This window comes from Colletotrichum karsti, assembly GCF_011947395.1.
Source record: "Colletotrichum karsti strain CkLH20 chromosome Unknown Scaffold1, whole genome shotgun sequence".
NCBI classification, from domain to species: Eukaryota; Fungi; Ascomycota; class Sordariomycetes; order Glomerellales; family Glomerellaceae; genus Colletotrichum; species Colletotrichum karsti.
Window position 1 is genome coordinate 2,006,128 of NW_024065901.1, and position 27,444 is coordinate 2,033,571.

The 27,444-nt window shown below is 55.2% G+C and overlaps 2 protein-coding genes across 2 annotated transcripts; both read right to left on the reverse strand.

Annotated features, from left to right (window-relative positions):
- Nucleotides 1–15,603: 15,603 nt before the first annotated feature.
- On the reverse strand, nucleotides 15,604–17,567 carry CkaCkLH20_00464 (uncharacterized protein; the record flags this gene model as incomplete). The annotated part of the gene is made up of 4 exons (XM_038883184.1): nucleotides 15,604–16,493; nucleotides 16,556–16,858; nucleotides 16,922–17,153; nucleotides 17,220–17,567. The coding sequence occupies 4 exons, from the start codon at nucleotides 17,565–17,567 to the stop codon at nucleotides 15,604–15,606; spliced, it is 1,773 nt and encodes a 590-aa protein (XP_038751889.1).
- A 6,737-nt stretch (nucleotides 17,568–24,304) lies between these two features.
- On the reverse strand, nucleotides 24,305–25,723 carry CkaCkLH20_00465 (drap deaminase; the record flags this gene model as incomplete). The annotated part of the gene is made up of 1 exon (XM_038883185.1): nucleotides 24,305–25,723. One exon carries the CDS (start codon nucleotides 25,721–25,723, stop codon nucleotides 24,305–24,307), a length of 1,419 nt encoding a protein of 472 aa, XP_038751890.1.
- Nucleotides 25,724–27,444: the final 1,721 nt, after the last annotated feature.

Below are 27,444 nucleotides of genomic sequence, written 5' to 3' on the forward strand. Positions count from 1 at the left end.
AACCGGCATCACCAACCCCGGAACACCATGCCGATCACCAATGCGCCCGGCGAAGGCTCGGCTCTGGGACGTCCGACCCGGGTCTCCTCTCAATCATCGGCTCCGTGCAGCCGGACCCGGTCATCTCTTTGGAAGCCAGCAGCAGCGGCAGACAGGCGGGCCGAATCACGGACGCGGCGACGACGGCGTCATGATACCCCGCTGGCCAGTCACGGACGATCCCTTCAACCCCATTCCATCGGCAGTCTCCGCCATCCCCAGATTCCACGGCATGGATCCATCGGGGTGGCCCTCCCCCGCCATCTCGGTCAGCGGCAACCGACTTGAGCCCCAGACCGAACATGCCGAGGCATCTCCAGACTCCACGGTCCCCATCGGCCACAACATCCATTCACGGACATCTTCACCGAAGGGGGGGGAGTGCGGACGGGAGATGACAAACAGACAGCCTGGCAACTCCAGCTCAGCAGTCAGCCGCATGCTCTCCATTCCTTGCCGCGATGGCGGGGACGTCTGCTGTCGTCACCTGCATCACAACAGGTTTCTGCTCTACTCTGGCTTTATTCGGCTCCGCGTATGTCCACCGCAAAAGCCCGGTCGACAGCCTCGTGGGAGTCGTCAGCCACGCTCATTCGCTTGTCGACATCGTCGCCACGCCCGGGGGATTTCCGATGATCGTCCAGGTGTGTTTGCCACCCAAGGCCTCCGCTGAAGAAATTCCCAAGGCCATGGTTCCGACGACGCACGCGAGACGCCGTGATACGTCAATACCGACCGTCTGGTGATCAGCAACCGATCACCAACAAGGTTTCTCCATCCTGCGCGTCGGACATTTATTTTACGGGAAAAAAAGAAGGTCCAGAAGTGGCGGATCGTCAAGGCCAATCCGCACACGTTTAAGCAACTTCAAGCATTCAGGACCGCAACACGACCCCCCTTCCAAGAGCCCAGCAGCCACGGGCATTGGCGGTCTCGTTCTTGCTCGTAGGACCTGCAGCCTCGATTATTCAGGACTATGACGCGGCGCCTTTGCCCGGGGAGCAGAAGCCACAGTGACTAAAGAGCGTCTCATTTCCCATCGCAGAGCCTCGTTCTTGCCTGGCGCCGTGAGACCAGTCCGTCGTGTGGTGGGTGAATCCTGCAAGACTGAGAGCTCCCGCTCAGCAGAAGGTACGGTCTAGGGAGAGAGACACAAGCCGGTAGGGACGCAGACGAGACCGCCGAGATCCATGCGTCGTCTTTCCGGACAAAATTCGACACTTTCGTGATGTTGGTACTGAAAGAGGTGTATGCGTAAGACAAAACATGGCGACCTGGCTTCACAGCCTCGACAATTCGTTGTCAAAGGCTCTAGGGGGTATATCATACGTAATAGTCGGTTCTTGAGTACCTGAGAGCATAATTTCAGAGACTCTCAAGGGGGAGGTAGGCGTATGACCGGCAGCGTGACGTCGAATGCTCTCACTTCCCTAATTCTCACACCGCCGTTGTCTTTGGAGGGTTTCTACGTGACGAGACTTGCTATGTGTTCAAGGGGTGCCTCAAACTGACCTCCTATCGTGGCGTACGACCCCGAACCAAGCCGCGCAAGGCCTGCTATCTCGTGAACCGCCGTGTAACCAAGGCTTTCGGTCACCGTCCCCTGCTAGCTAATTCGCCGAATTCGTTCACCCTCGCTCAGTCGGCGAACTCATTCAATCCTCGGCCTAGTCCATCATCCACAATGCCATCATCATACACCAGCACGCCAGGGGGGCTCGAAAATTCGCGGAACGATCCCTTTAGGCATACAACCCCATCGCGGGCAACCCGAATCCAGAGACCGCAACGGGTCGCCGAAACCGCCGCATGTTTTCCGCTCACACCCATGCTGTTTTCCGGTCATAAATCAGGATTCCACGGCACCGTTGCTAGCTCAGCTAGTTAGCAGCGGTTTTTCTTTCCATGGTTTATTCGGTCAGCCAAGCCTGCAGGATGTTCGACCAGGGGCGTGTGTTGGTGAGTTGTTGGTTCCCGGAAGGAAGGGGCAGGGGGAAGGGGGAAGGGGTCGGCCGCCGGGGAGATGACCGAGACCAACGGCCATGGGGAGAATGCCGAGAAATGGGGAAATGGAACGGCGGCGACGACGACGGCATCCCGACGGCATCCCGATGGCTGCGCGGCAGGAGCGGCGACGGTGTCTGGTCCGGCGTACGACCCAACAAGAGACCAATTGAATCTATTAGTCAATTCAATTCGAAGCAGTGCTGGTTTAGTTTCTGCGCAGCGGTGGCGTGGTACGCTAGCATCGGATGTAAGTACTGCAGATATCAAGGACATCTACATGCAAGCCACGTTTCTACTTCAACCCTTCTTCTTCTCTTTGTTCCTTTTACCCTTCTAGAAGGGCGTGCGGTAAGACTGTAAAAACAGACAGACAGACAGCTCGGGAACTGCCATCTCCTCATCCTTTCTCTCTCATCTCGATCACCGAACGGCTCGGCGACTACAAAACGGGCAAGACGCTGGGCCGCCCCTGGGCCGCCCCCTCGCCCCCTCGGACTTGTTATTCCTCAACGGGAAAAAAAGGGTGTGCGCTTGCAGAAAACTGAATCTGAAATCTCGCTGGAACCACGTTGTCCACGTCCGTGGCCCGGCTTTCGAAGGAATCCCACGGACGGTAGTTGTTGGTGGTGGTGTGTGTGTGAGATGCATATTTGTGGTGTGTACAAGAAGAAGGAGGAGAGGCGGTCAGAAGAATGCAGCTGTTGTTTTCCTGACATACGGGAAAGGGTCCTTGTTTGACTTTCCCACTTCAGAACAGATGCGAGAGGTTCGAGCGACCGCAGCGCGAAAAAGTGTAAATTGTTCTTTCGAAGCTTCGATTGCTTCGACGCTAGGAGAAGCAGAAAACCTTCGGACGCGCAGAAGAGGTAAGCAGACCGCCACCTCGCATGGGAAGAAATCTTCTAGCAGTTGGAAGCGCCGGGTGGGCTGCCATCGCTCTTAATGGCCTCACACCATCTTGTGGGCGTTGGATGGCATGTGTATACAGGAGTGTTGGTGGTTGGTGATATTGCAGGGTTAGTTTCGCGACAAGACTCATCTCATCGCATGGCAGGACGCCATTGCCAGGAGGGCACTTATGTAGAGAAGATGGTGATGGTGTAGCTGCAGAAAACACCGCCCAAGAGAAGGGCAGAGCTCACTCTAGACACCCGCCATGCCATGGGCTGCTGTCTAGGTAGTGTCCAAGGCATGTTTCTCGAACGTCGATGCGGTGTGTGCATTGACGCGGCACCGTCCAGAGCCATGGCGAGCTCGTGGCAGCCAACGGCGTGGGCAGAAACAAAACCTACCTTAGTCAAACGAGTGGCTAGAAGAGGCCGTCCACGCAGTGTACATGAGTATAGGATATTATAACGCCCCCGAGATATCCCCCCCCTTTTCGATGTTTAGCTCGTTGGACGACGCATGCCAGTCGTGCGAAGAGGCGGTCCAGCGCGTGGCAGCGTTGTAGGGCTTGAGATACGCTTTTGCCATGACATGAGACGTGCAGCATCGCCACGTGTTGCGGGCAGCGAATATCTGTCAAAACTCTATATCAAGGCCATCACACGAACCCGAGCCGCCTGTCTCAGAAGTTTCCATGCATCAGATTCTGCGCGGGGCTGACTCGCACCCATCGAGGGGCACTCGTCTTCGCATGCCATAACACAAACATATTACTGCGAGGTTTGTCTCTGCGTGTGAGTTGTACGGTTGATTGTTTTGCGCATGAACCAGGACAACAAAGACGGGCGCACATCCCGGTCTTGTGCGAAGGCATTCCACGATATCTCCAGCCAGTCGAAGCACAGCCGTGGCAGGCAAATGAGCGGTGGGATATTTGCTCAATGCCACCATGGAACCGTGGCTATTGATGGTGCTGGTGTTGGCGTAGTCGGGCATCAAACAGCCGCTAAGCAATGCAATACGCACCGATACCGCAGATTGTGATACAGCCAGCACGTGGACTCGAGCAGGATGTGATATGAGTATGCGTGGACACTATCAGGCATGTCCTTTTGACGATCAACGACGTTGGCCTGCTTCAGAGGTGCTCGTAATTTGAGATTACTTTGTGGCTGGGGCGAGATAAATGAACTGGCGGAGCCGAATGGAATGCGGTTTCTCGAGGGGTCATCCGTCGTGGTGAAAGAGGCTTGATGGCTGTTGTCAGCGATTGTTATTGGACGGACGACGCTTTGGTCAACCGTCACAGGGTCCTGCTCGAGGTTGAGGTGGGGGTTTTCGAAGAAGGCGTATCGTGGCTTGCATGAGCGTTGGAGGCGGAGGCTGGCGGGACGGTGAAAGGGAGATTGAAGCGTTCTTGCTGGCGTGGAACGTCCCAAGACGGCCCGTCTCAACGCCAAAGACCCTGAGGAGAGTGGAACGAACGGTCCAAAGCGAACGTGTATCGTGGATCGTGAAGTTGAATGTTGAGTACAGGCTAAGGCCCCCTTTGGCGCGGCTAGCTCATCTTAGCTGTCCGAGGTACGGAGTACGCCTACAGCGGATGGTGGTAAGAGAAGCTAAAACGGTCCGCGTCGGGCGTAGAAGGGTAGGGCAGACGACGCATGAACGAAGGAACGTCCAAGGCACGTGTTTGTGTTAGTGTGATGGTTTGGCGGCAGGCAAGTTATCAAACGGTGATAGGTTGGGGCGCTCCGACAAAACGTTCGTACGAGTCCGCGTCCAGGGGCCGAGCAGAGCAGATCCCGAGCACGACCGACCGGAGGTCGAGAACTGGCTACTGGGTAATAATAAGTAATTCGAGGCAATAATGGTGAAGAAGAAGGTAATTGAGGATGCGTGGAAGAAGTTTAACCGCAATAACTGGGCGTGTCAAGACGGAACGGATGCCAAGAAGCTGACCCTAAGGAACGAACGGATGGATTGCCTTAGTGGCAGACGGGACGGGAAAAGCGGGAGAAGCGCAGCGAGGAGCAGCCCGGGACCATCTGGTGGAAGGGGAAGCTTCCGTCCCTTGGAGTTGCAGTGAAGGCTAAGCTAGAGGCCAAAAGTAAGGTGAGATGAGGTAAGATGAGCTGATGGGATAGCTCACGGCAGGGAGTATCCAGGCTGGGCTGAAGGATATCTTCAACATGAGGTGTTGAGAAGCACGGATATCCAAGTAAGAAACGGGGCAAGGAAAACGCTGCGTAGGGCAGCAGACAAGGCAGGCCCGGCAAGACTAAGAGCAGCTTCCACAGGGCGCACTGAACAGGTCAAGGCCAGGACATGGCCGGTAAAGATGGAAGGCCGGGCACTGGTGACTGGTGACTCCCTGGTTTCCGTTTGGACGGGCGAGGTGATGGACTGGACGTGGGCGTGGGCGTGGGCGTGGGCGTGGACGGGTGAGGAGAAGAGGAGACTCAAACGCCCTGAAGGCTGAGTGGAAGCCGGGGAGGGCTTGTTCGGGACGGGAGATGTGGGCTGGACCTTCCTCGCGTCCCACGGTTACCACGCAAGCCCTTCCTGGTTGCAACGCCATGGCTCATGGTAGCTGTGTCCTATCCGTACGGATACAGCGTGAAGGCATCTCGTCGTGGCTGGCAAAGTTGCCGCAGGCAGGGGAAACCATATTCTGTAGCAGCAGGACCTCCTCATCTCCACTTCCACCGCAGCAGAAGCAGAAGCAGAGGCCAGTGGAAGGTGGGAGAGTGGGACGGTCCATAACGACACTGCAAGTCCACATTGGTTTCCCGAGAACCTTTGGTTTGGTATTTGCAAGGTGAGATTAGCAGTGGCAGGGACTCGTCGACGAGTGGTGTTGAAAGGACGGATGTACCTTGCAATGGCAGGAAAGGTATTGCAAATACCGGAGAACCACAGAGGTTCGCGTCGAGAATTTACCTCATATCCATCCATATCCATATCCATATCCATATCCAGGGGAGATCAAACAATCAAGATTGCAGAAAGGCTGATACAATGATAACCCCCCTCCTCCTGCAAGACCCAATGCTGTGCATGCTGGCGTAGTATCAGGAGGAGCACTTCGTACATGGCACAATCAAGATGCATCTGCACGCGCAGTGTCAATTCCCGACGCAGGGCCACTTCGAGGGCAGACGTGCCGGTGACGGTGACGGCGGTCGGCGGTCGGCGGTCAGAGTCGACTGTCGGCAGATGATTTGAGAAGATGCAAGGTACGAAGAGGGCGTATGTGGCCTCAGGTACTGTAGTAGCTGGCAGATGTGATGATGGACGTCGTTCTGAATGTATGTTGATGTCGGCAGAGTTCAACTCGGAGGTGGTGAGGTGCCTGAGGTAGGTAGGTAGGTAGGTAGTGGGTGCACCTCACAAAAGCTCTCACCGAACCGATAATCCCCGCTTGAGTGCATGACCCCGCTTTTCCGCTGCCGGTCCTGGCGCGTGTGGGTCTCACGGCTTTCGCCTGGCACCAGGTGCAGCTGCCAGCCAGACGCACTGACCGTAGGGTTTTGGGAAAGGTACATGGCCTCTCTGCTGAAGTGTACCTGATGACTCCACTTTCATCATGTATCTTTCCTCGATACACCAACCCCCCCTTCCCCCCAAAGCTGGTCAAACCGTCAGCCAAGACCCTGAAGGGAAGGATCCCTGCAAGCATGTGGTGATCGACCGTGCAGGGACGACAGGACAGGGGAGACCCCCTTCCCCCTTCCCTTTTCGCACATTTTTAAGGGCTCCCAGAAAACGGCGACTTGGAGAGGGACAGTGGGACCCCTGTCCGTTTGTCGGCTCGTGTGCCCCTCCCCCCCATTTTGGCGTCGCGCGCCTGGCGATTGGATCCCCGCCTCAGATTTCCATTCTGCAACCTGCACCTGCCTTGCACCTGCCTTCCACCCAAAAAAAAAAAAAATAACAGCGAGAAATGGCCCTCCACTCACAGCTGCTAACTTTGTCAACCGAATGCGCTGTAACTCGTCCACCTCAGATCAACACCTCCCGTCGACATGGAACCCGAGATACCTTACCTTGCTGAGAGTTTGACGCTCGACTTACCTTTCCGATGCATGCATCACCTTATTATTGCGTAGCTCGCGAAGATCCCTTCTCTCTATTGTTTCCCGGTCCGAGGTGACCTCACCGTACACACAAGCGTGTCCACTGTTCCTCTGCCTCTCGGAGTCTCTTTCTTTCGCTATCATCCTCCATCCCTACCACGGCATCTCTTCAAAACTAAGCTCAACTTGGGCTGATCCGAGTGCGGTGAGCGTTTGGATGACGACGGGACGCTGACACGCCGAGCCAACGAGCGCGCAAGGACAAGCAAACACCAACGACCACCACCCACTACAGACCGAATCCACAGGAGCACCATGGGTTCGTCGTCGTCGTTCTCTTCTCGACCGGACTCGGTCCCTGTCCGTGAATCGTTTCTCCTCGATGTACGGAGTACACGCAGCTCGACTTCTAGTCTGATGATCCCTCCACCGTCAGCTTGTTGCATACAACAAAGCACCATTTGCAAGAGATTTCAAGATGCGGTGGTCCGGCGCCGGACTCGACGCACCCTTGATCAAACAATCGCGCAAACACGGGCCAGTTCCATCCTAACAACATTCCGTCGGCCTTCTATTTGGTCTTCGCAACGTCTTGCCACAAACTAAACCCATCTACGATGACCAACCAAAGTTAAGTCTGCTCTGCAGCAAAGCCTATATTCTTGGACGACGGGCTCGCCGAGCCGGGATTGTTCAGGCGAGCGAGACTTTGCTCAGTCAAAGTGACGAACAATGAGAATCATCAACAGAGTGTGTGAGGTGCGCATTGCAACTCTGATAGGCGGGGACCCCAGGTAGAGGCGAAAACGAGCCACCGAGTACATTCCGAGAACCAATAGCACGAGCTGGGTGAGGCATCCAAGACGCAGCGTCGACATACCTACGCGGCGGTAATTGCTGCCTATGGATCATGGCAAACGAAAATCGGTCGGGTGTGTGGAGAGAGACCTCGAGCGCAGCTGCCCCGATTTCCCGATGCTTGTTCAGACCGCCTTTCACACTTGTCCGTTGTTATCTGGCATGGTTTCGGGTTTTGCTGGTTTTTGTTTACCACGCTACGGATATCCCGTGGCTATCTTGGAAACTCACTTGGACGAATACAGATCCAGATCCGAAGATGCGGATGGAACTGCGGATGACGGAAGACGGGACAAGTCGAGGCCAGCAAGGCATCTTAGCTTGCCCTGCACAACCCCAGAGCCTTCGTATCCGGAGTAGCTTGCACTGCAGAACTGAGCTTGCCGGTGTAGGTAACGCAATGATGTGCTCCTGGGGACGGAGACTGGGGATGAAAATGGACAATGATCTGGCAGCGGAAGACAGAAGCAGTGGCCAGGCCGACTGATGAGCTGCTCGACGGAGTCGATGCCCGAAGCTTGAGGGCAGGGCAGAGCAGGGCAGGGGGGAGAGCGTTGTCGGGTCGGCTGGGTTCGGAGCAAACGGTGCTAGCCAGCCTGGGAATTCCGTCGTCCTCAAGCATCAACAGATACGTATATCGGTCCGGGACTTGGAGCAGGTACCTCAGCCCTTGGCGATACTTTGACCGCCCCTGTCCGTCTGCCGCGCCCAGGTACTCGAGGCAGCAGGTACTTCAAGCCCTGGCAGCTGGATACCTTGCCTTGCTTCAAGAAAGAAGACCCGAGAGAGCAAGCAGCAGCTGTGCCTGTGCCGCACAGTTGGCACTTTTAGCTTGCGCCTCACCTCACAGAAAATTCCATCTTCGGCGCTAGAACGTTTCTCCTGCATCGGTGCTTCGCCGACGCTGCAACCTCCTGGAGGCATCTCCGGTCCTTCTCTTGGCTGTCTATGTGCAAAGAAAGCACACATGTTTGAGAATCCGGCAAACGTCGACCATACGAATTGAGTATGATGATGAATATACAAAGACTCCGACTTGGCCACCACAAGCACAAGCGCAGCCGGCGGATAAGCAGGAGGCAGGGTATGCATCCGTACGGATACCTCTTTACACAGCGGATACCTCACTTGGACAGGGTGCTCTCAGAACACCACGTGCCCTGTGCCTATACACATCTGGTATGTGCATCTGACCCTCAGCTCCCTCGTCTAACACGTCTTGGCCTTTCCCTCTCTCACTTTGACAGTCTCTCTCTCTCTGTCGTTCTCCAGTCCTGCGAGCCCCTTGCTCTCCCGTCTGCCTCGCACCCCGCTCAGCTTCCAGGCTCAATCTCGCTCGTCGCCTACAATGTCCCTTACAAGGCACAGCTGGCTGTTCTTCGGACTCTTTGGTCGGGTAGCGTCTAAAGAAAGAGCACCTTACCTAATAGGCGACGACTGAGCCTGGGACGCGTCACAGACGCCTGCAAGCGCAACACCCTTGTCTCCTTTCTTCATCATTCATGGCCCTGCCATCAAGCACCTTCAAACTCAAAAATTCCCGTCTAATATGGGAGAGAAACGTCTTGGCACGGGTAGTTGGGCCACGGGGGACGAGGAGCCTAGCCGGCCGGTGAAGAAAGTCCCAAACTCTCTTTCTCATCGCCCCATCGACCATCGTCAACAAGAACCGGATGTCCATCATATCCCTAACGAACTAAGGAGAAGAGTGTGAGTGGGCATCTGCAATTTGGTGGAGATGATGAGAAGTGATGGACATAATTCCCCTTCCCAGCATCAGCCCTCCCCCTCTTCCCAAGACCCAAACCCCAGCTGAAGAGCTCCAGAGAACCGGCGGGATCTCCCACTAAGGTGCTCCGTGCTGGCAGTTACTCGGCAGTTTCCGGTCACCTCCGGCGTCTTGCCCTTCGGGGGTTGTCCGCCGCGCATTTTACATCATCGAAAAACGACCTCCGGATCCTGAAAGCCTCCGGCCCAGCTGTCCTCTCCAGGATGATCGGTTCCAGCTCCAGGGGTCGGGAATCAAGTCCAACCTCCATGTCTTCTTCAAGTTCCCAACACGGCAAAGCTCGACTCCCAAAAAGGTCCCTCGCAGGAGACCATCACAGCATCAGCATCACCGTCGGCACACCCTCGAACCTCTCCCCCGGTTCTCGACGTTGCATTTCCTACCGTCTCCTGCGGGAACAATGTGGGCGACGCATCAACCCTCCGGCAATATCCTCACGACTTTCGATCCGTCTGCGTCTCCATATCTCTCTTCATCTCTTTCCCATCACGCCCAGAACGCCCAGAACTTCCAGAGACGAGACCTCGGGCAGGGGTTAAAGAGAGACCAAGAAAGCCAAATAAACCACCCGTCAGCAAGAGAGGAACCCGCCAAACACTCCGAAACCCTGCACATGTCAAACCCTGGCCCGCCTGCTTGGCCCCTTGTTCGTCCTTGTAAGGACGAGCAAGCGGGCGAATGGTCCGCCCGCGTCCACTCTTCCCGAGCCCACGGGGCGTCCTGGTGCCGTTCACTCCAATGCATCGGCGTGTCCCCGGTTCTAAGCTGGGCCTTGTCCTGCCTTGTCGGGCCAATCCCGTCGTTCTGAGATGAAGAGCTGCCGTCCATCTCGAGACTCGAATCTCATTGTTGATCGTCAAACTTCCGCTTGATAGCGGATGATCGTCAGACACGGGGCGCGAGTATGCTTCTGCCGTTCGTTAGGCGACATTGAGCAAAGTCGGCGAGTTATTAATCTGAATTGCCAAGTCTCATGAAGCGCACGCGCAACAACCGCTCAATCTCGACAAGCAGATACGTACCGCTCGTCTCAGAAGTACCACTGTCTGATCTCGCCCGACGCAGTAAGGTTCCTCGTCTATTCAGTGTACCTTACCCACATCACAGTCAAAACCGCGTCTGCCTTCTCAACCCATGTTTAGCGCCCTTGCGAACATCACTTACGTATTCAAACGCCTTTGCCTTGGAAATCGCCAAACTCTATATTTTATATCCATCACAGGTCTGCAAGAACCAAGGCTCTCTCATACAAACACGAGCAGCGCGGCCGCCTGATCAAGGGAGCGAGGTGTCAGGGGTTGTTGGTGGTGGCGCGGGTGTATGATATGCATCTTGGGACGTCACGGCCTCAAAGTTCACAAGTCCAAACAGCTCGTCATCATCTCTCTCCGTGAGCCCCGTCTCGAACTCGACTGGAGTCGAACCGGCAAGTCGGATGGGCCTTTTTGTCTTTTTTTTTTCCTGGTATCTAGCGGGAACCGCTTAGCCGCCCGTCCAGCCAGGTCTAATGCAAGTCTCGAACATCAGCAAAGTGAGACAAAGACGGTCTTTCATCCAAGACAACAACCAGATCTCATTCCCGTGCCGTCCGTCCACTCATTCTCACCCGATGCGCTATGCATATCCGTCCGTCCCCTCCTCCTCCTCCCCGCCCCCCGTCCGACTGCTGGAGGGGATCGGCCAAGGCGGCGCGGACGGCCCAAAACGATGGCTGCAAGACAAACCCAAACCCCGTGGAGACAGAGCAGCAGGGCATGTGGATCGGATCGCACGCCAAAAGGTCCAGAGGCGCGGTTGTAAGACAAGACAAGACGGACACATGCATTGCGGCCACTCAAAACCGGTTGAACACATTCGATCGCGACATGACCTGCAGTGTCTCGCCTTCCCGGGGTCCGGACCTCTCTCTCTGTTTGCTGGGCGTATCCAAACAACTCTCAAATGAGACTTGTTAAGACCCCATTGGCAAGAGAAGTAGAGCCAACCAGAGAGTCGACGAGTCCGAGACCTCCATCGACCTCGAAGGCTCGAACTCCATATCTCTCTTTGTCCCAATTTCCCCCTCCCCCATCATTATTGATTGGAAGTGGTTCCATTCCCCCATATCCCGTATGCCCTGGCTCCGGGTTCCGGTGTCTCTCCATTTCGTACTCGCCCTCTGCCCCGCGGAGAACGAAGCTCAACTCTCAGCCACAAACAGGCACAGGCACAGGCACATACATACACGCGCCAATGGCAACGATATACTCTTATCTACCACCGCACTGGCAGCCAAAAACGGCTTCAGCCATCGGCCTAGCCCCAAATCATAGATTGTCCAGAATGGAATACTACTCGTCGTTCACGAACGGGGCCTGGACGAGAGGGAGAATTGAGAAACGGGGCGCGCCAGTCCAGAAATGGCGGTCAATTTGTCGCTGTTACCACCTTTCACGTCTCCAAACAAACCCAGCTGCACGAATCCACCATCCCATCTCATCCCATCCCACTCTACACTACCCTTGGACTCCGCCGCATCTTTCTCTCGTGGTTCCCACTTCGTAACGACTTGACGAACGGGCCCTTTGCCTGCTTTCTGGGACAAAACCCACCTTTCTGCAATGGAGACAGCTCTAGGAGCTGGGGCAGCTAAGCTAGGAGAGCTGGGAGAGCGCGCACACACACTGGAGTCTGAAGCTGGAGCGCGCGCGCGCGGGCGCAAGCAAGAAGATGCCCAGAGAGGGAGACAGAAGAGGCTTAACTCCTCGTCAAATGGACCCCCCACCTCCCAAAAGAGAGAACCCACCCAGACGTCACGGCATATCCCATGTCACTCGACACAGTCGAGGCCCCAAAACACACTCTCTCACTTCCAACAGTGTCAAGGGGAGTGTGAGGGGGCCCAGAGGAAAAAGCCACGATGGGGCGGCGTTCATCAACAAGTGTGATGATGACCCATATTCAGATCGGCGTCCGAGGAGGCCTTCGTGGTGGAATATTTCCGCCAGACTGGTTGACCGGTGGTCCCTCTCAGAAAATCACGAGAGGGTCGTCCTCTTTCCTTCCCACTTCAGCTGTTATTATTAACGATCCCATGTTGTTTAATCCCTCTCAAATTAGAATAAGAATGCCTCTAGTGTAGCAGAACGAACCACGCCCCCCCTCACCCTCGCCATTCCCCCCTCTCCTCTCCTCCAATCCCCATCAGATCCCCATTGCTGGAACCCGTTCTTTTCACGTCAATCCCAACTGCGCCAAGTCGGAGGGATTCCTGTCGGCTATTCCAGCGTCGCTTAAGATAGCAGCATGCGCCTAAAGGAATTCCCGGTCCTGGGCCGAGTTCGTTCGTTGGTGGTCATACGAAATAAAATAAAGATAAAATAAGGGCTGAAAAGTGAGGCTCTAGGCGGTGCCAGGGCGGCGCCGCCGCGGCGTGGGATTTTTCGAGACTCGGCACCGGTACGGTACATACGTACATACAACGGCCGTCAGATTCACAACCAGGGTTCCGGGATTTGCATTCTCTTTTCTGATCAAACTCGGGCCCGAAGGAGATTGAATTCCGATTGAACTGGTTGAACTGCAAATCATTGATTTGTGCGCAGTCAACGAACCCGCCAGATACGCCACTTTGCACTTACGGTAGAGAGCGGCTTGGCGGGGATGGTCCAAGTCAAATCAACTCCCGTCCTTCTTCGTTCGTTCCCCCGCAGCATATTCTTGCGTGGGACCTTTCGCCCCGTACGTGCCTCTTTTGGACGATGAAGAAGGGGTCCAAGCAACCCTCACATGAACAGCAAACGGGATATATGCTTGGCTGGCAATCTTTGGCGAGAGTAGGGTATCACACATATCGGTTCGGGAAGGGTAGATAGGTGAGGGGCGCCCGCGTGCGCGCTTGGATCAGGGTCTGGTTTTATTTGAAGGAGACGCAGGATACCCAGAGATGGCAGTATGGAGAGAGATTGAGTGAGAGAGAGTGGTGAGAGTGAGAGCCGTGTAAGAGTGTGAGTGGAGTACCCTCACCTAAACCTTTAACACAACACCTGGCTCATTTCTACCCGTACCCGTGATTGGGGGGGGGGGGGAGGGGAATGAGGCATGGAACCCGGAGACTCTATTACAGAAAGAGAACAGTGAGTAACTGTGGGAGAGAAGGAGAATGTTTGATGTCCCGAGAGAGCCAAGGAAGCCAAGCGAAGGGGGCAGGCAAAGGCAGAGGCAGGCGGGCAGAGGCGGGCGGATGTCGATTGGGCTCTCTTCTCGCGCGGTATGTGCGTCTGCGTCTACTGGCGTGACCATGCGGCAAGGGCGCCTGGCCTCCCCATCCCCTTGCCGTCTCTCTCTCTCCCACTCTCTCTGTCTCTCTGTCTCTCAATGTCTCCTTTGCTCGCTCCAGCCTACCTTACCCCGGTCACCGGTGTGTCTTGCACCTTGCCCTGCCTTTTTTCCTCTGTGTCTTGGTATTTTTTTTTTAACCTCTCGGCTCCAGCAATGCGATCCGCCGGACACTTCCCTTCCCGTCCGGTCTGTTCTGTCCTGTCCTGTCCCATCCTGTTCTGTTCAGAGTTCTCGTGTGTCTGCCTGCCATTTCCCAGTTGACGTGAGGTGTGTGTGTCTGAGAGATAGATAGTCTTTAGTCTCACAGTCTTGGTGTGTGTATTGGCGTGCGTGTAATACAACCATAGCAGCCAGCTCAGCCAATCTCTCTGCGCTCAAATCATGCTCCTACGCCCAGCCAAATAAATCCGTCTCATCTGATTGGCCGGGCGCCCCAGAAAACACACTTCCCGTCACTGTTCAATCTGTCTTGGAAAAAGGGTCTCGCAGCCAAAAATCTTGGATCTACTCTCTTCGACTATGTCATGGTGGATAAACTGAAAGGGAAGGGACCAGGGCAGTTGCTTGTGTCCGTCTGTCCTCCATCCATCTATCTATCTCGGCTGGATCGGTTCGTCGAGTTTAAAAATCCCGAGTCAATACCACAGATTTCCGTATCAGAGGTGACCAAAAAGTCAATTACACGATGGATGGGTGGGTTTGTCTGAGCTTGGGTTAGTAAACAGGAAAAAAAAGACGACGGGTTGTCTTGCTTCCAGGCAAAGGTGATGATGATTGACGTGAGTGATCGGCGGCCCAATGGTGTCACATTCTCCAGGTTGTCCTCTTCCCGCATTTGGACTGAACTCTGTTGGTGAACCCCGGGGAACTCATGATCATGAACTCATGATGATTGATTCGTCTCACTGCAATTGGACCAAAGCTTCATTTTCAAAAGTATTGAGCGAGTAAAAAAACTTTTGTCTTCTTGCGCTTCTCTCGTGGTAAGAATGACGTCCCCCTCCTATCCACTGAACTATGGTTAAACATGAAAGTTCGAAAAAAAATGGTTCACATTCTTATGATCCCAACCCCAGAATGTGGTGTATAAAACTTGTCGCCCCCTTTCCCCAAAAGTCTAAGAACCGCCCAATGGTTTGATATACCCCGTAAAAATGACGAAAGTCGAAAACGTTAAAAGAGCCTCCCAATCCTGTAAAGCGCCTTCTTTCTCCAGGTTTTCCAAACAATCGGGACGAAAATCAAGAAAAATTGTTCTCGCAAAAAAAGCCCCTCCAAACCCAACCCCCGAGACACCGGTATTTTTTTGTGAACAGAAGAGACAATAAGTCGTGTGAAGAGAAGATGAAACAAAACCAGCCAATCAGACGTGCTCCCCAGCCGCCTCGAAATGCCTCGACAACGAACCAACCCGTTTTTAGTTTTATCTACTACAAAGACCATTCCGGCAAAAGTGTGTGTGTGTTTTCCAAGGTCCCATCCCATTCCAGCTAGAATGAAACTCCGTAACAAGGGGGGATATAAGAACGAAAAAGAGCCAAGAAGCGAATCAGGAGGGTTCGGCGGGGGGATGGATGGATATGAACAATAGACAGGAAGAACTCATACACGGCAGCACCCTGGCTAGGACCCTTCGACGGCAACGCAGCCACGAAGCTCGGGGTAGCGCCGAATGAAGTTCTCGTTGAGGCGCCAGTTTTGGACGCTCATTGCGTGGTCCGTGAACGTGTCGCTCAGCCACATTTCCCCAGACTGCGGGTCGACGACCAGGGCGTCAATGGGTCGGCACGGCCAGTTGATGAGTCTCAGGCTGGATGAGTAAACTGCCTGAAACTCCTCGTTGGCGTACACGTCTTGCCTCTGGATGATGGCGGCACGCAGAGGTGCCCAGAGGACGAGGTCGACCCACAGGGGGTGTGGAACGGTGGTCTGGCTTGGCTTGGGGGCGAGCTCCGGCATGATGGCCATGTACGCCTCACGTGTCGGATGCACAAGCCAGGCGACGGCTCGCTGGATGACGGCGAAGACGGCGAGACGCTCGATGACGTTCGTGACGCCGGCTTTGTTGACGAGTGCAGTGATGAGCTCGGCCATGGGATGGTTGGCGCCGGGACCGGTTGTGGTGGTGGAGGCGGCTCTGTCGAGATCGGCTAGCTGGCACCGCGGAGGCGAGGTGGTGGGTGAGGCCGGATGGTACTCGAGGAAGTTCTTCATGTTGACCCTGGCAGGCCGGAGGAGCGTGTCGAGGGATTTGAGTTGGGACAGTCGGCGGCAGTCTTGGACGAAGCCAACTAGGAGCTGGTCGATTCGACAGGTTGGCGGAACGATGAGTGTCGGAATCTCCCAGAGGGTGGTGCCGGGCTGTCGAATCAGTGGGCCGACGGTTGCTGGTAGTACACCGGGGTTGGATACGTATTCCACGACTGCTGATGAGGGAGATATGACTGATGCGGGATGTGTACGTGTTGCGGGTGGCCCATTGTGTGGTTGTGAGGGTATCCAGCGTCTAGAAACTGAGTGGTTAGCGTCTCAGAATTGCGTTGACCCAACCTCCGCGTGCGGGAAGAACACCCACCAGAGTCGACGTCGTCGTACTCCATCTTGGCCGGGATGCTACGGGAGTCCATCATCGGGGCGGGAACGCTGGTTGGGATGTAGCCAGCGCCGTACTCGTCCGTGTTGGCCGAGGATGACGGGCTCGAGACGGTAGAGGGAACGGAAACGGGAATACCTGGACCCCATGACTCTGACGCATCCGGCATGGGCACGTACGAAGGGCCAAGTTCTTGCATGACGTTGTAGTCACCATTTGAGGGGAAGGGCGACGACCTGGGGCTGGAGACGGCCCCGCTGATTGAACTGAGGTTGTCGTCGTAGACTGAAGCCGAGTCAGCACGAACCAGATGCACCCACGCAGACGAGGCAGTAGCGGCAGTCGTACCTGAGTTTGGGTATGACTGCCCGTTGGGAATGCCCATGCTCTCACGGAGCTTGAACAGTTCCTCTTCAAGGGCCTTGTTCTTGCGCAAGAGCTCCTGGACCGTCTGACTTTGGTCGCGGTTGCGTTCACTCTTAAGCTCCTCGAGCTCTCGCTCGAGTCTCTCGATGTGCTCCTTTGTCCTGGCCCTGATGGCACGCTGAGCTTCTCTGTCGTTGGCACGCTTGCGCGCCAGCTGGGACGGCGTCAAGGTCGAGACGCTTCTGGTGCCTGTGAGGAGATGTCAGTCAACATGCCGTACCTTGATATCGTATGCCATCTGAGATCGTGAGGGAAGAGGAAGGAGTGCGGGGTGCTGTGATATGGTGGTGGTGATGGTGGAAGACGGCGGCGGCGGTGGACGAGAGAACAAAGGCGCAGTATCATGGCCGGCAAGACACAAGACAGACTGCGTCTTGGACCCCGAGCCGCGAATATCGCCGTCAAGACGAATCAAGAAGTGGTGTTGCGTACCCTTGCGCTTGGTAGGCTTCGTGGGCTCTGCTGAAGCTGATCGCGTCATGTCGGCGGCTTGTTTGTCGTCGTGTTGTGTAACAACGGTAGCGGTGACAGGTGTTGTTCGGTTGTGGGCGAGAGCAGTATGGGCCATACTCTTGTGAAGAAGAGGAGAAGAGAGGGCAGGGCGTTGAAGTGTTGTGTTGTTGGTGTTACGAGGCAGGGATCAAACGAAGAGGATCAAGAGGCAGCAGCAGCATCTGGAGTTATAAGATGTCTATTGACGACGAAGAGAGAGCAGACACAACAACAGGGCCCCCAGTGCCGGCGGCAAGAGTTTCAGGGCAGCTGGGAGCGATGGGTAGGTACCGTCCGTTAGTACCTTGGAGGAGTACGAGGGGTGGCACGTACATGGACGTAGGTAGGGACAAGGGGTGTGGGATGGAGAGGGGAGGGGAGATGTTACTCGAGGATGAGGAGGTGTGTGGTGGTGGTGGTTCCGTAGTAGTGGTGGTGAAAGTGCAGTGTACGAATTACCTTAGAAGACGAAGAGAAGGACGAGGATGAGAAGCAAGAGTGAGTGAGGCACACCACAGAGGAGTGGAAGGGTGCTGGCTGCTGCTGCTACCTCAGGCTCAGAGCAGGAGCAGGAGCAGGGGTACGAGGGACATGGCTGTGGCTGCATCCGGGCTTGAGGTAAGGTGCAGCGGAGCAGCGGTACCAGCAATACCAGCAGCTGCAGATGCCAGCTTGTACTCCGGTACTCGAGTACTTTTGGTTCAGAGATGGGTCAAGTATCGGTGAAGAGAACGCAACTTGGCACATGACAGTTGATGTTAGGCACAGACATAGCGCAAATTGCTAACCCACTTCGAGAACAACTTACAGATCTAATCAAGGATGGGCTGGGGATGATGGGTACACAGGGGTCTCGAGAGAAGAGGACAAGACGGCGACCAGGGGAGGGGGGGGGCACGTCAGGGCCAGGGGCGTTTTGGGTGTCGGCAGGTACGTACGGTACGTACCCGAAGGGACCTCTGATCAGGGGTGTAGGGTTTTGTAAAATGGAGATTTATCCCACGCCAGGTGGGGTGTATCAAAAACAAGGGGAGGGGTGCGAAAGATGCGAGAAATGCAGAGTGCATCCATTCCGCTACCTCTTGCTTTAGTACCTGAGGCCACTACCCATCTCAGTAAATGAAGCCAGAGACCAAAAAACCGCCTTAGGTAATGAAATGGCCATCACACTCTACCTTGGGTCCTAGTGCAATGTAAGAGCTATGAAGCTACTCCATACCATACGGATACATGATACACCAAACCAATGCTCAACGGAATCGCATCTCAGAGCCAAGCCGAACCGCTTCTCTCCTTCTTGCATCTCGTCCTCCACCTAAACGATAAGCCTAACCGTACCAGGCCTCATATCTCTTCCGTTTACGCTTATGCCGTCGCATGTCGCGTATAAGGTGTCTTCCCTCTCAGTCGCAACCAAGGTGGGCGGTCCCCCGTGATTGTGGCCTCGTGCTGGTTCGACTTCGACTTCTGGGATGATGTGCCCGGTGGGGTGCCTTATCCGTGAAGTTGCCTTACCTCTCCAAATGGTCTGGTCTGGAACTGCTGCTGCTGTTGATGCTAGACCAGAACAGAATGAAAGTGTTACATGGTAACAGAGTTGCAAAACGGCCTGGCATCCGTACCGCCTAAGAGCAAGAGAAACCGGCTGGTGGTATCGCAAGTTCGTAAACCGTAAGGCCATATCCATATCCATATCCATTAGCAAGGCAAGGCGAGGCAAGGCAAGGTTTGTAGCTTTGTTCCACAGGAAAAGGTACCCAGCTGCCCTGCCCAGTGCCAGTGGTCCGTTGCAGACCACCTTACCGAGTAACACGCCGTCACAGCACCAAATCAAACCTCGACTCCTCTTTTCCCGCGCTTGACTTTGGCTGGCCTTGCCTTGCCTTGTCTTGCCTTGCCTTGTCTTGCCTTGCCTTGTCTTGCCTTGCCATGCCTTCCCGATACCTTGTCCGCCTTATCCATGGGCGGGCGTGTATGAGGTCGTTGAAGAAAGATGCCAGCCACGTCCACGTCCACATCCACGTCCTCTCCCGCCTGGGCTTATCCATCCTGCGAGCCCATCGCCGGGGCACTGGTCATAGCCATCCATACCTGGAGACTGGGGGGTTATTTCACATTGCTGCGGTACCAGCCAGGGCGACGAGCATCAGCAGCAGCAGCAGCAACAACAGTCCGGTCATTGCTTTGAATAGCTACACCCTTGACGGTGGTCCAAGGGCTCCTGGCCCATGATGACGCCCAGACCAAGACGGGCTGGTGGTAAAGCCGCCATGGCCATCGCGTCTCCGTATTGCGAACTGCGGAACGGAAAAGCCGCCATACATTGGCATTGGCATTGGCAATGGCAGTCCTGTCCCGGTCCCTCCTTCTGATTATCGATCGTCTGGTAGCGAGAAAGAAGGCAGTGAGCACTTGCAAATGGCTGGGCCCCCCGTAAGCCTCAATTCTATCGCTCATAAGGTACAGAGTAGCTCATCAGCGCCGCCGTGCTGCACTGCATCTCACAGCCTGCATGCCCAGGAACCCTCGGCCACCCTCCGATGACCGGGGGTTGCGGACTGAGATTATGACGAAATGCCACGAAAGTGCACGCAGGCTGAAATGAGCGCCACGAGTGGGCGGCATTGTTGGCAGTTGTAGCCTGCGGTCGGGAAGAGCGCCCAGGGGATGCTAGAGCGTGCGGAGGCGCAAAGATAGCCGTAGAGGCTCAACATACGTACCGTACTGGCGGATGAGTGAATGATTGGCATATGGGGGGAGCATTCATGTGTGTGAGAGGAAGGGGAGATTTCGGGGTCTCCATGTTGATGCGGGCGAAAACCTGGCGAAACGCGCGCGCGCGGGGGCGGGCGGGCGAGCTCTCGCAAGAAATGCTCAGACACAGATAGAGAGAGGAGGCACACACCAACTCGCTGCATTCACTTTTGAATCTCGAAAAGTGGAAGTACTGCGTAGTGAGTGAGGTGAGGTAAAGTGAGGTGAGGTGAACACACACAAATTGGGGCCTTGCGAGAGGTGGGAAAGATGGAGAAGTCCAAGGAAGATACGTACTCCTGCTGCAAAATAAACTTTACGCTAGTGCCCAATTCGTCGTAGCTCGGTGGGCGCCGATACGCGGCCCAGCAGCAAGAAAAAAAAGAGTGGCCTTGTATGGACCAGGGACCACCCAATGATGGAGACTCCCAATTCATCACTGAAGTGGGACACTGGAGTTTACGGTACGGTGCTGTCCCAGCCAGCCAGCCAGCCAGCCCAGGGCACCTCAAGGTACCTTAAGCTCTCCTGGGATCCTCTCTCTCTTAGTCTCCTCCCCCTTGACGGTACGTACCCGACTGCCGTGAACCATCCTCTTAGCCCCATGCACGGAAACCTGCTGCTCCAACTTGGTCCTCCGGCAGCGGCCAGCCCGACCGAGTGTGGTACCTCTCGTGCCTGTGCAACAGCGGTACCGATATCCCAACCCATACGCTTGTATCAGATGGCTAGAGGGGTGTGAGAGAATGAGAGAAAGACGTGGGAGACACGCAGATGCGCTCGCATATTCCGCCCTCGCCATCCTCGACGGTATCTCGAACGACTTTTCATGCCGCCGAGTGTGGCCTTTTTTGGTGATGGGTGATGGTGTGATCTCAATGCCTCAAAGCAGAGTGGTGTCATGGACTCGACAATAGTTCCGCGAGGAACAGGAAATTCCGTTAGAGTCTTTCGGAACCCCTACCCCAATGGCACTTAGCCGACCAACCGTCTCGGGTTTTTCGAAATACTAGTAAAGGTGTAAAGGAATGGCTGGAAGCTAGGCAGCCTCTCCGTGTCTTCCATTCCGAGGCCCCCTTCTAGCATGTCAAACGGGGAGCGGAAGTCTTTCGAGGGCGGCGAGGCGGTCTCAATGGCATGCGCGGCACTGCTAACGATGATGAGGCCTTCTAGCCCGCCCGCCAGAAACATTCAGATGCCAATCGTCGGTGCCAATCCCGGAGCCATTGCCAGGAACTACTTGGCGCTTCCGCTCCGTCTGTGACTTATTAGACTGCTTTACTGCTTCGTGAGCCACGCCGCGATGACAATTCACCAACGGCCAAGCCGGTTTTTGCGACTAGAACGCCCGATGACCCGAATCCAAACCACCTCGGGCTTAGACCTGACGACGGACCAGCCGCCTCCGGTGCCTTGTTCATTTTATCGAAACACTGTAAACCGGCCGCTCGAACGGCATCTTCGGGATCTGTTGTGCGTGAGATGTGGATAGTCCTGAAGGGCGGAAATCATTCCATTTTCTTTCGAAAAGCGCGGCATGTGGACGACGGAGAATGCAACCGCCAAGGTGGTCGGATGGTGTAGTCGTTCCAATCGCCGGACTTGGTTCCGGTGGTCCAATCCTGTGTTAAAGCGTTGTTGAACTGCCGGTGGCATATTTTCTCTGATGTGCTGATGGCTTTTTCCGTGTATCGGAATGCGTGCTTGTGGCGGATGATGCATATCGCCTCTAGCCTGATCTACCTCACCCTCGCTTCAACATTAGTACTATTCGCCTGGCAAAACTCAACAACGGTCGAAGAGGTTGCTGGCCTCTTCATCGCCCTTGGTCGTCGCTACTTCTCTGTCTCACTTCAGCTTCATGGACGTCCATCTACCCGAGCTGCCATTGCTTTGGCGCAGCCTGCATCTCGCAGAAACACTCGCTCGGATTCTTCCAGAAGCAGGCCTGTCTATTTTGGTGAGCATGCACAACCACAACTGAATGCCTGTCCCGGCAGGCTGAGCGCGAGATCGCCGCTGTCAACGCTGAATGGGCCGAAAATCGCACGTGTTGCTGCCTCGCCTCCCGTCCCGTGTTTTTTTTTTTGGTTTTCTGTTTCCCGTTTTTCCTCGGGTTTTGGCGGCGCACAGGTGCTTCGATGACAGTGCGCCTGCAGTTCTGTGACAGCGTGGCGGGCTTCTCGAAGTTTTATGGCTTCTTCCATGCATTCTGCATTGCATCGATCGGAGCGTCCGTCTGGTTCAGCCTGTCATCTTCTCAAGGGTCACCACCCGATCATATGCGCGCGTCCTTCGGGGAGGCTCGACGTCGAGGAGGGGGCAAGAAGGCGACGACGAGGCGACGAGGCAAATTGAAGCATTTTGCCGAGCTGAAAAGTGATTCAACGAGCTCCCAAACTGACGGGATTGTGGCGTTCGGGTCTGTTCCTCCCTGTGCAAGGTTATTGTCCTCCATCTGCCGTATCTGCGGCGTTCTCCCGATGCGACGGAGACGATCATTTTCCGCCGTACTCCTCCGCTCTCAGAGAAAAGTCCGGCCGTCAGCAAGTGTTTCCAGCTGTCAGTTAGTGTCGTCCTCTTCCTCCCAGATCGCGGGGGTTCAGCCGCGCGCCCAACGTCCGTTTCGGTAGGCCTGCCTAAACTTGTATCTCGCTCCCGCGCTCGCTTCGCTTCGGTTGTTCAATAGTGTCCCCCACGACAACAGAAGATCCGGAAGGTAATCGTGAATACCGGCACTCTGGTCGTACCACGCGCCTTCGTCCCGGCGTGCCGAGGCTGCTGCAGCAGCACGCATTGTTGTCAGGGGTTTTGTGATGGGCGATTTTGTCGGTGCTATGTCATAGGCGTTCCGTTCGATTCTGGCGGACGAGGGGTTCGGACACGGCGAAGGGCGTCGAGGGTTGGAGGACAAAGAAGGGCGCCCGGAATCAGCGAGCATTTTAGTTATTTCGGGGAGGGCTGAGCACTGCCGGCCCGGAGTTATGTACCCCCCCGCTGGCTGCCGTGTCCTTCGGCGCATTATCCAGTTTGGATTTCTGTTTGGTCATTTCTGACTCAGAAAGCCGGCCGTCGTCTGTTTCGTTTCCTTTGGTAACTGTCCCCTCTTGAGGTTCAGGGAGCCCAGCAGAGGCCGGGAGGGCCAGCAAGGCCCCATAGCTTCAGGGCCAGCAGCAGGGCCTGGTTGCATAGGCGCGGCGCGGTGCCAGGCCTGTGCCGGAAATCTCGAGTTTTGATGATGGGGGGGGAGAGGACGTGGAGGAGACGGGGAGAGGTGGGAGGGTCTGACAGCTTCAGCTGGGAATGAGGAAACGGGGGATGGGGGAGGAGCGGTCTGTCGGCGGTCGTCGGCGACAAGTACCCCTCGCATGTATCTCAGCTGAAAAGGTACTTTGCAATTTTTTTCAGCCGGTACCTCATTGCTCCCGTCTTTTCTAAGCGCGCTAGCAGCCCAACGATCGCCGCTTTTTCTTACGAACCAACCAACCAGAAGCCGTTCCGCCCACTCGCGGATCTCGCTCCGAAGGAACATGAAAATAGAATAAAATAAAAGACCGCACATCTGTGAACAGGGTCGTTTTCTTGGCAAAATCCGGCCCTGTGGTCTGCGTGTGGTCATTGTTCCTGTCGGCAGCGGGAAAGCCCATCATAACCCCAGTCTGGCGTGAATCCTTCAAGAACCACGACGGGGGGGACGGCAGACGGCCATTCCGTGGTGCGGAACATGTCCATGTTCATTGTACGTACGACATCGCATTTTCCAAATCAACACATGCATATTTTAGTATCTCTGATGGAGAATCTTGATTTGTATTTCCTGGCGTATCTATACACTAACTAGGTAAGTTATCTGGTGTCTGCAGCACCCCCAAGACACACGCATGAATTCCGTCCTTTTAGTGCGAGAAAAATGTCTCAATCCCACAATCCAGGGGTATCATCACGCCGTGCAAAGTCAATCATATCATCAAAATGCAAGGAAAATCAAAATCCAGGCAGTGGAGTCAATCGGTCCGTCCGGGTCCGTAGTGGGCTTGTATCATGCTGCCGCCGCAGACCTTAGCATATCTCTGGCTCCTCGTCTTTGACCGCCTCTACCAACTCCTCCAGTCCTCCGACCTCCGTTGGCCCGCTGGTGCCTTCCGGTGGAAGTGCCCAGTCCGGCATCGGGCTGGAGTAGCCCCACGCACCCCCGGCGTCTTCGTACCGGAGACTATGAAGCCAAAGTGACAGCTCGTGCTCACCCGGATCCGTGTACAGCGGAGTATCGCAGATCTCACACAGTTTGCCCGACAGCTTTTCCGCCCGTTTCTTCTGATACGTATCCACCAGTTCATCGTGATAGGCCACCGCGTCCGCGACATCTTCCTTGCCCATCTTCTGCAGCCGTGACATGATATCCTCATCAGTGTTCTCGGTTGCGTCGACGTCGTTTTGCCCAAGATTGATGCCCCAAACGCGCTGGTTGGCATACAGAGGGTCATTCTGAATAGGGTGCCCCAAATGTTGTAGATGCACTCGGATCTGGTGTGTTCTGCCGGTCAGGGGCAGGCAGCGGACAATCGAGTAACCCTCCTTGTTGATCCAGGGCCGGAGCCTTTCTTCCTCGATTTCTTCTGGTGTCTTGGCTCGCGCTGGCTTTTCGCCGCCATCTCCCTCGGCCCCTTCTGGCGGATAGTAGGCGAGACGCTTGAAGACGGTCCGAGCTGATTTGCCATTGGCACGAACTCGGTTCAATCCGAGTTTTGGAGATATTTGCAGAATAGGCTGGTCGCAAACAACCTCGCCATCTGGGAACTTGCCAATTACGCGGGCCAGGTATTCCTTACGAACCGTGCGCTCTCTGATTTGTGCGCAGAGTTTCTGTCCGGCCTGGGGCGTTTTCCCGATGAACAAGAGGCCACTCGTGAGGCGATCTAGACGATGGCACGGATAAGCCTTGAAGTGCTCACCCCTCTCAGACTTCATGATTTCGACAAGCGAGTTGTACTGGTATCTGCCGGCGGGGTGAACCGGTACACCGGAGGGCTTGTTGACGACAATCAGCTCATCGTCCTCGTGAACGACGCGGATTGGCTCAGCCGTGACAGGGGGCTCATGGCGATGGATGGTGTGGTTGACCAAGTCTCCGTTCTTCACCACGTGGTCCGGCCCGACGGCTTTTCCGTTGACGACGATGGCTCCGGTCTCCATGGCCCAACGATAGTACTCAAGCGTGCGGTCCCGGAACTCTTCTTCGTAGACGTCGATTAACTTTCGGCCACGCCATCGTTGTTTGGCCCAAGTGTGGTAAGTGAAGTGATAAGGGGCGACTCTCCGTAAGTTACCTTCAAAAACGTACGGTCGAGGCCACATGTCGCCAACGGGAGTTGTGAGGACGTCGGGTAGTTTGTTTGCTGCCGAAGCTTCTTCGGACGCAGCCGAATCGATAGCGACAGGTGCCACAGGCGGCGGCGCCTCTACCTTCTCGAGAGCCATAGTGTTCGGTGGCATAGAACCTAGTCGGAAAGGGAGCCTTGTCAAAGGCGTAATGCCGACGCTTCGCCTGATGGCAGCCAGGGTTGGTTGAAAGTAGCAGAGTGAGTGTGCGGGGAGGGAGCGAGAAGGGCGAGGTGGTTGTAGTCCAAAGCCAGTTTATGGAGCATATGCCGTGTTTGGAAAGAAAAAAAACCTCCAGCCAGTCGTCCCCGCACCGCTTGTTAAGCCTCAAAGTATTGGAATCTGTGTAGGTTTGGCGAGATGCATCTGTGGAAAAGAGTCACAAATTGTTGGCGGTCAAGCCAGGCAGAACTTTGCTGTGTACCTTTTTTTTTTTTTTTTTTTTTTTTTGGCGTGTACTTTGGGGTTCATGGGCTCTTAAGAGCGGTGCCCATTGGCTGGTGGTTCTTTTGGCAATCATGCTTGGAGGAAGTCCGAGGTTTAACCCGCTGCTTACATCTTCCATTGGCTGAACTGATGGTTGGCAGCCACAGCGCCCGCCTCTGCCTCGGTCTGAAGTAAGATCGAGTCTAGATCCTCGGGTGGTTCTCCGCACACTTCACCGGCATGTAGTGTGAAGCTACACAACCTTCCTAGGCTGTCTCCGTTTCCCCAGCTCTTCAAGGTTTAAGAATCGAACGTTGGCCACAACCCAAACCGCTTTTATCTGCCGACCACAAATCTCATCGTTCATTATCACGGCGATTGGACGTCACGCCATCAGCCTTGTGGACCTTGAGCGAAAGCCATACCTCCCGGGCATCGGAACATATCTCTTCTCATCGATTCCTGTTTTATCAGTCGGCGGTCATGGCCACATACGAGAAGCTAAAGAAGCGCCGAAGGGAGGATTACCGCTACATCCTGGACTATCGAACGCGATGGTGAGCTTGTTCCTTCTTGCAGTGATTGTCGCTCCTATCATTCGTCTCCTTGCCTCTGCCGACATGAACGTGGGTGGTGGGATGGATGGATCGAGCCTGTCCCCTTGCAAAGGTTCCTCGAGGCTGGCGCCACCACGGCCGAACTATCGCCTGCCTGTGCCTCGTTCATCAACCAATGTGCCTCCTCGAGCTGTCCGGGCGTGTTTGTGCGCCCGTCATCCCTCCATCATCATACCTCACTCATACGACTTGTTGCTACTTTCTATGCTGCCTGGGCAGTCAGTGAATAACAGGGTTTCTTCTAGGGCCGATAATGACATGTATCAACACATGAACAACAGCATTTATAACTTCTTGTATGGGTTCTCATCAAATACATGTGCTTATCAGTGGTCCCGGCTAAACGCTGCAGATACGACTCGGTAGTCAACACGTACCTAATTGAGCACTGCAACCTGTCGCCGTCGGGGTCTGAGCAGCACGGCGTCGTGGTACACTCACACAGCGATTACTTTGCCTCCATATCGTTCCCTGCCGTCGCAGAACTGGCACTGCGCGTCAACAAGCTGGGAAAATCCAGCGTGACATACGAAATAGCCCTCTTTGAGAAAGGGGTGGACGAGGTCAGGGCAGTCGGAGAGTTTATTCAAGTCTTCGTCGAAAGATCAACCGGCAGGCCAACCGCATCTGGAATGAGCGACGAAATGCGGAGGGGTTTGGAGCGAATTCTTGCGGTGGAAGCCAGGGAAAACAAGCTCTGAAATTGAACTCTATCACCCACCCACCAACACTCTCAGAGCCTATCTCACAAATCCAACCCCCCTGTTTGGCCCAATC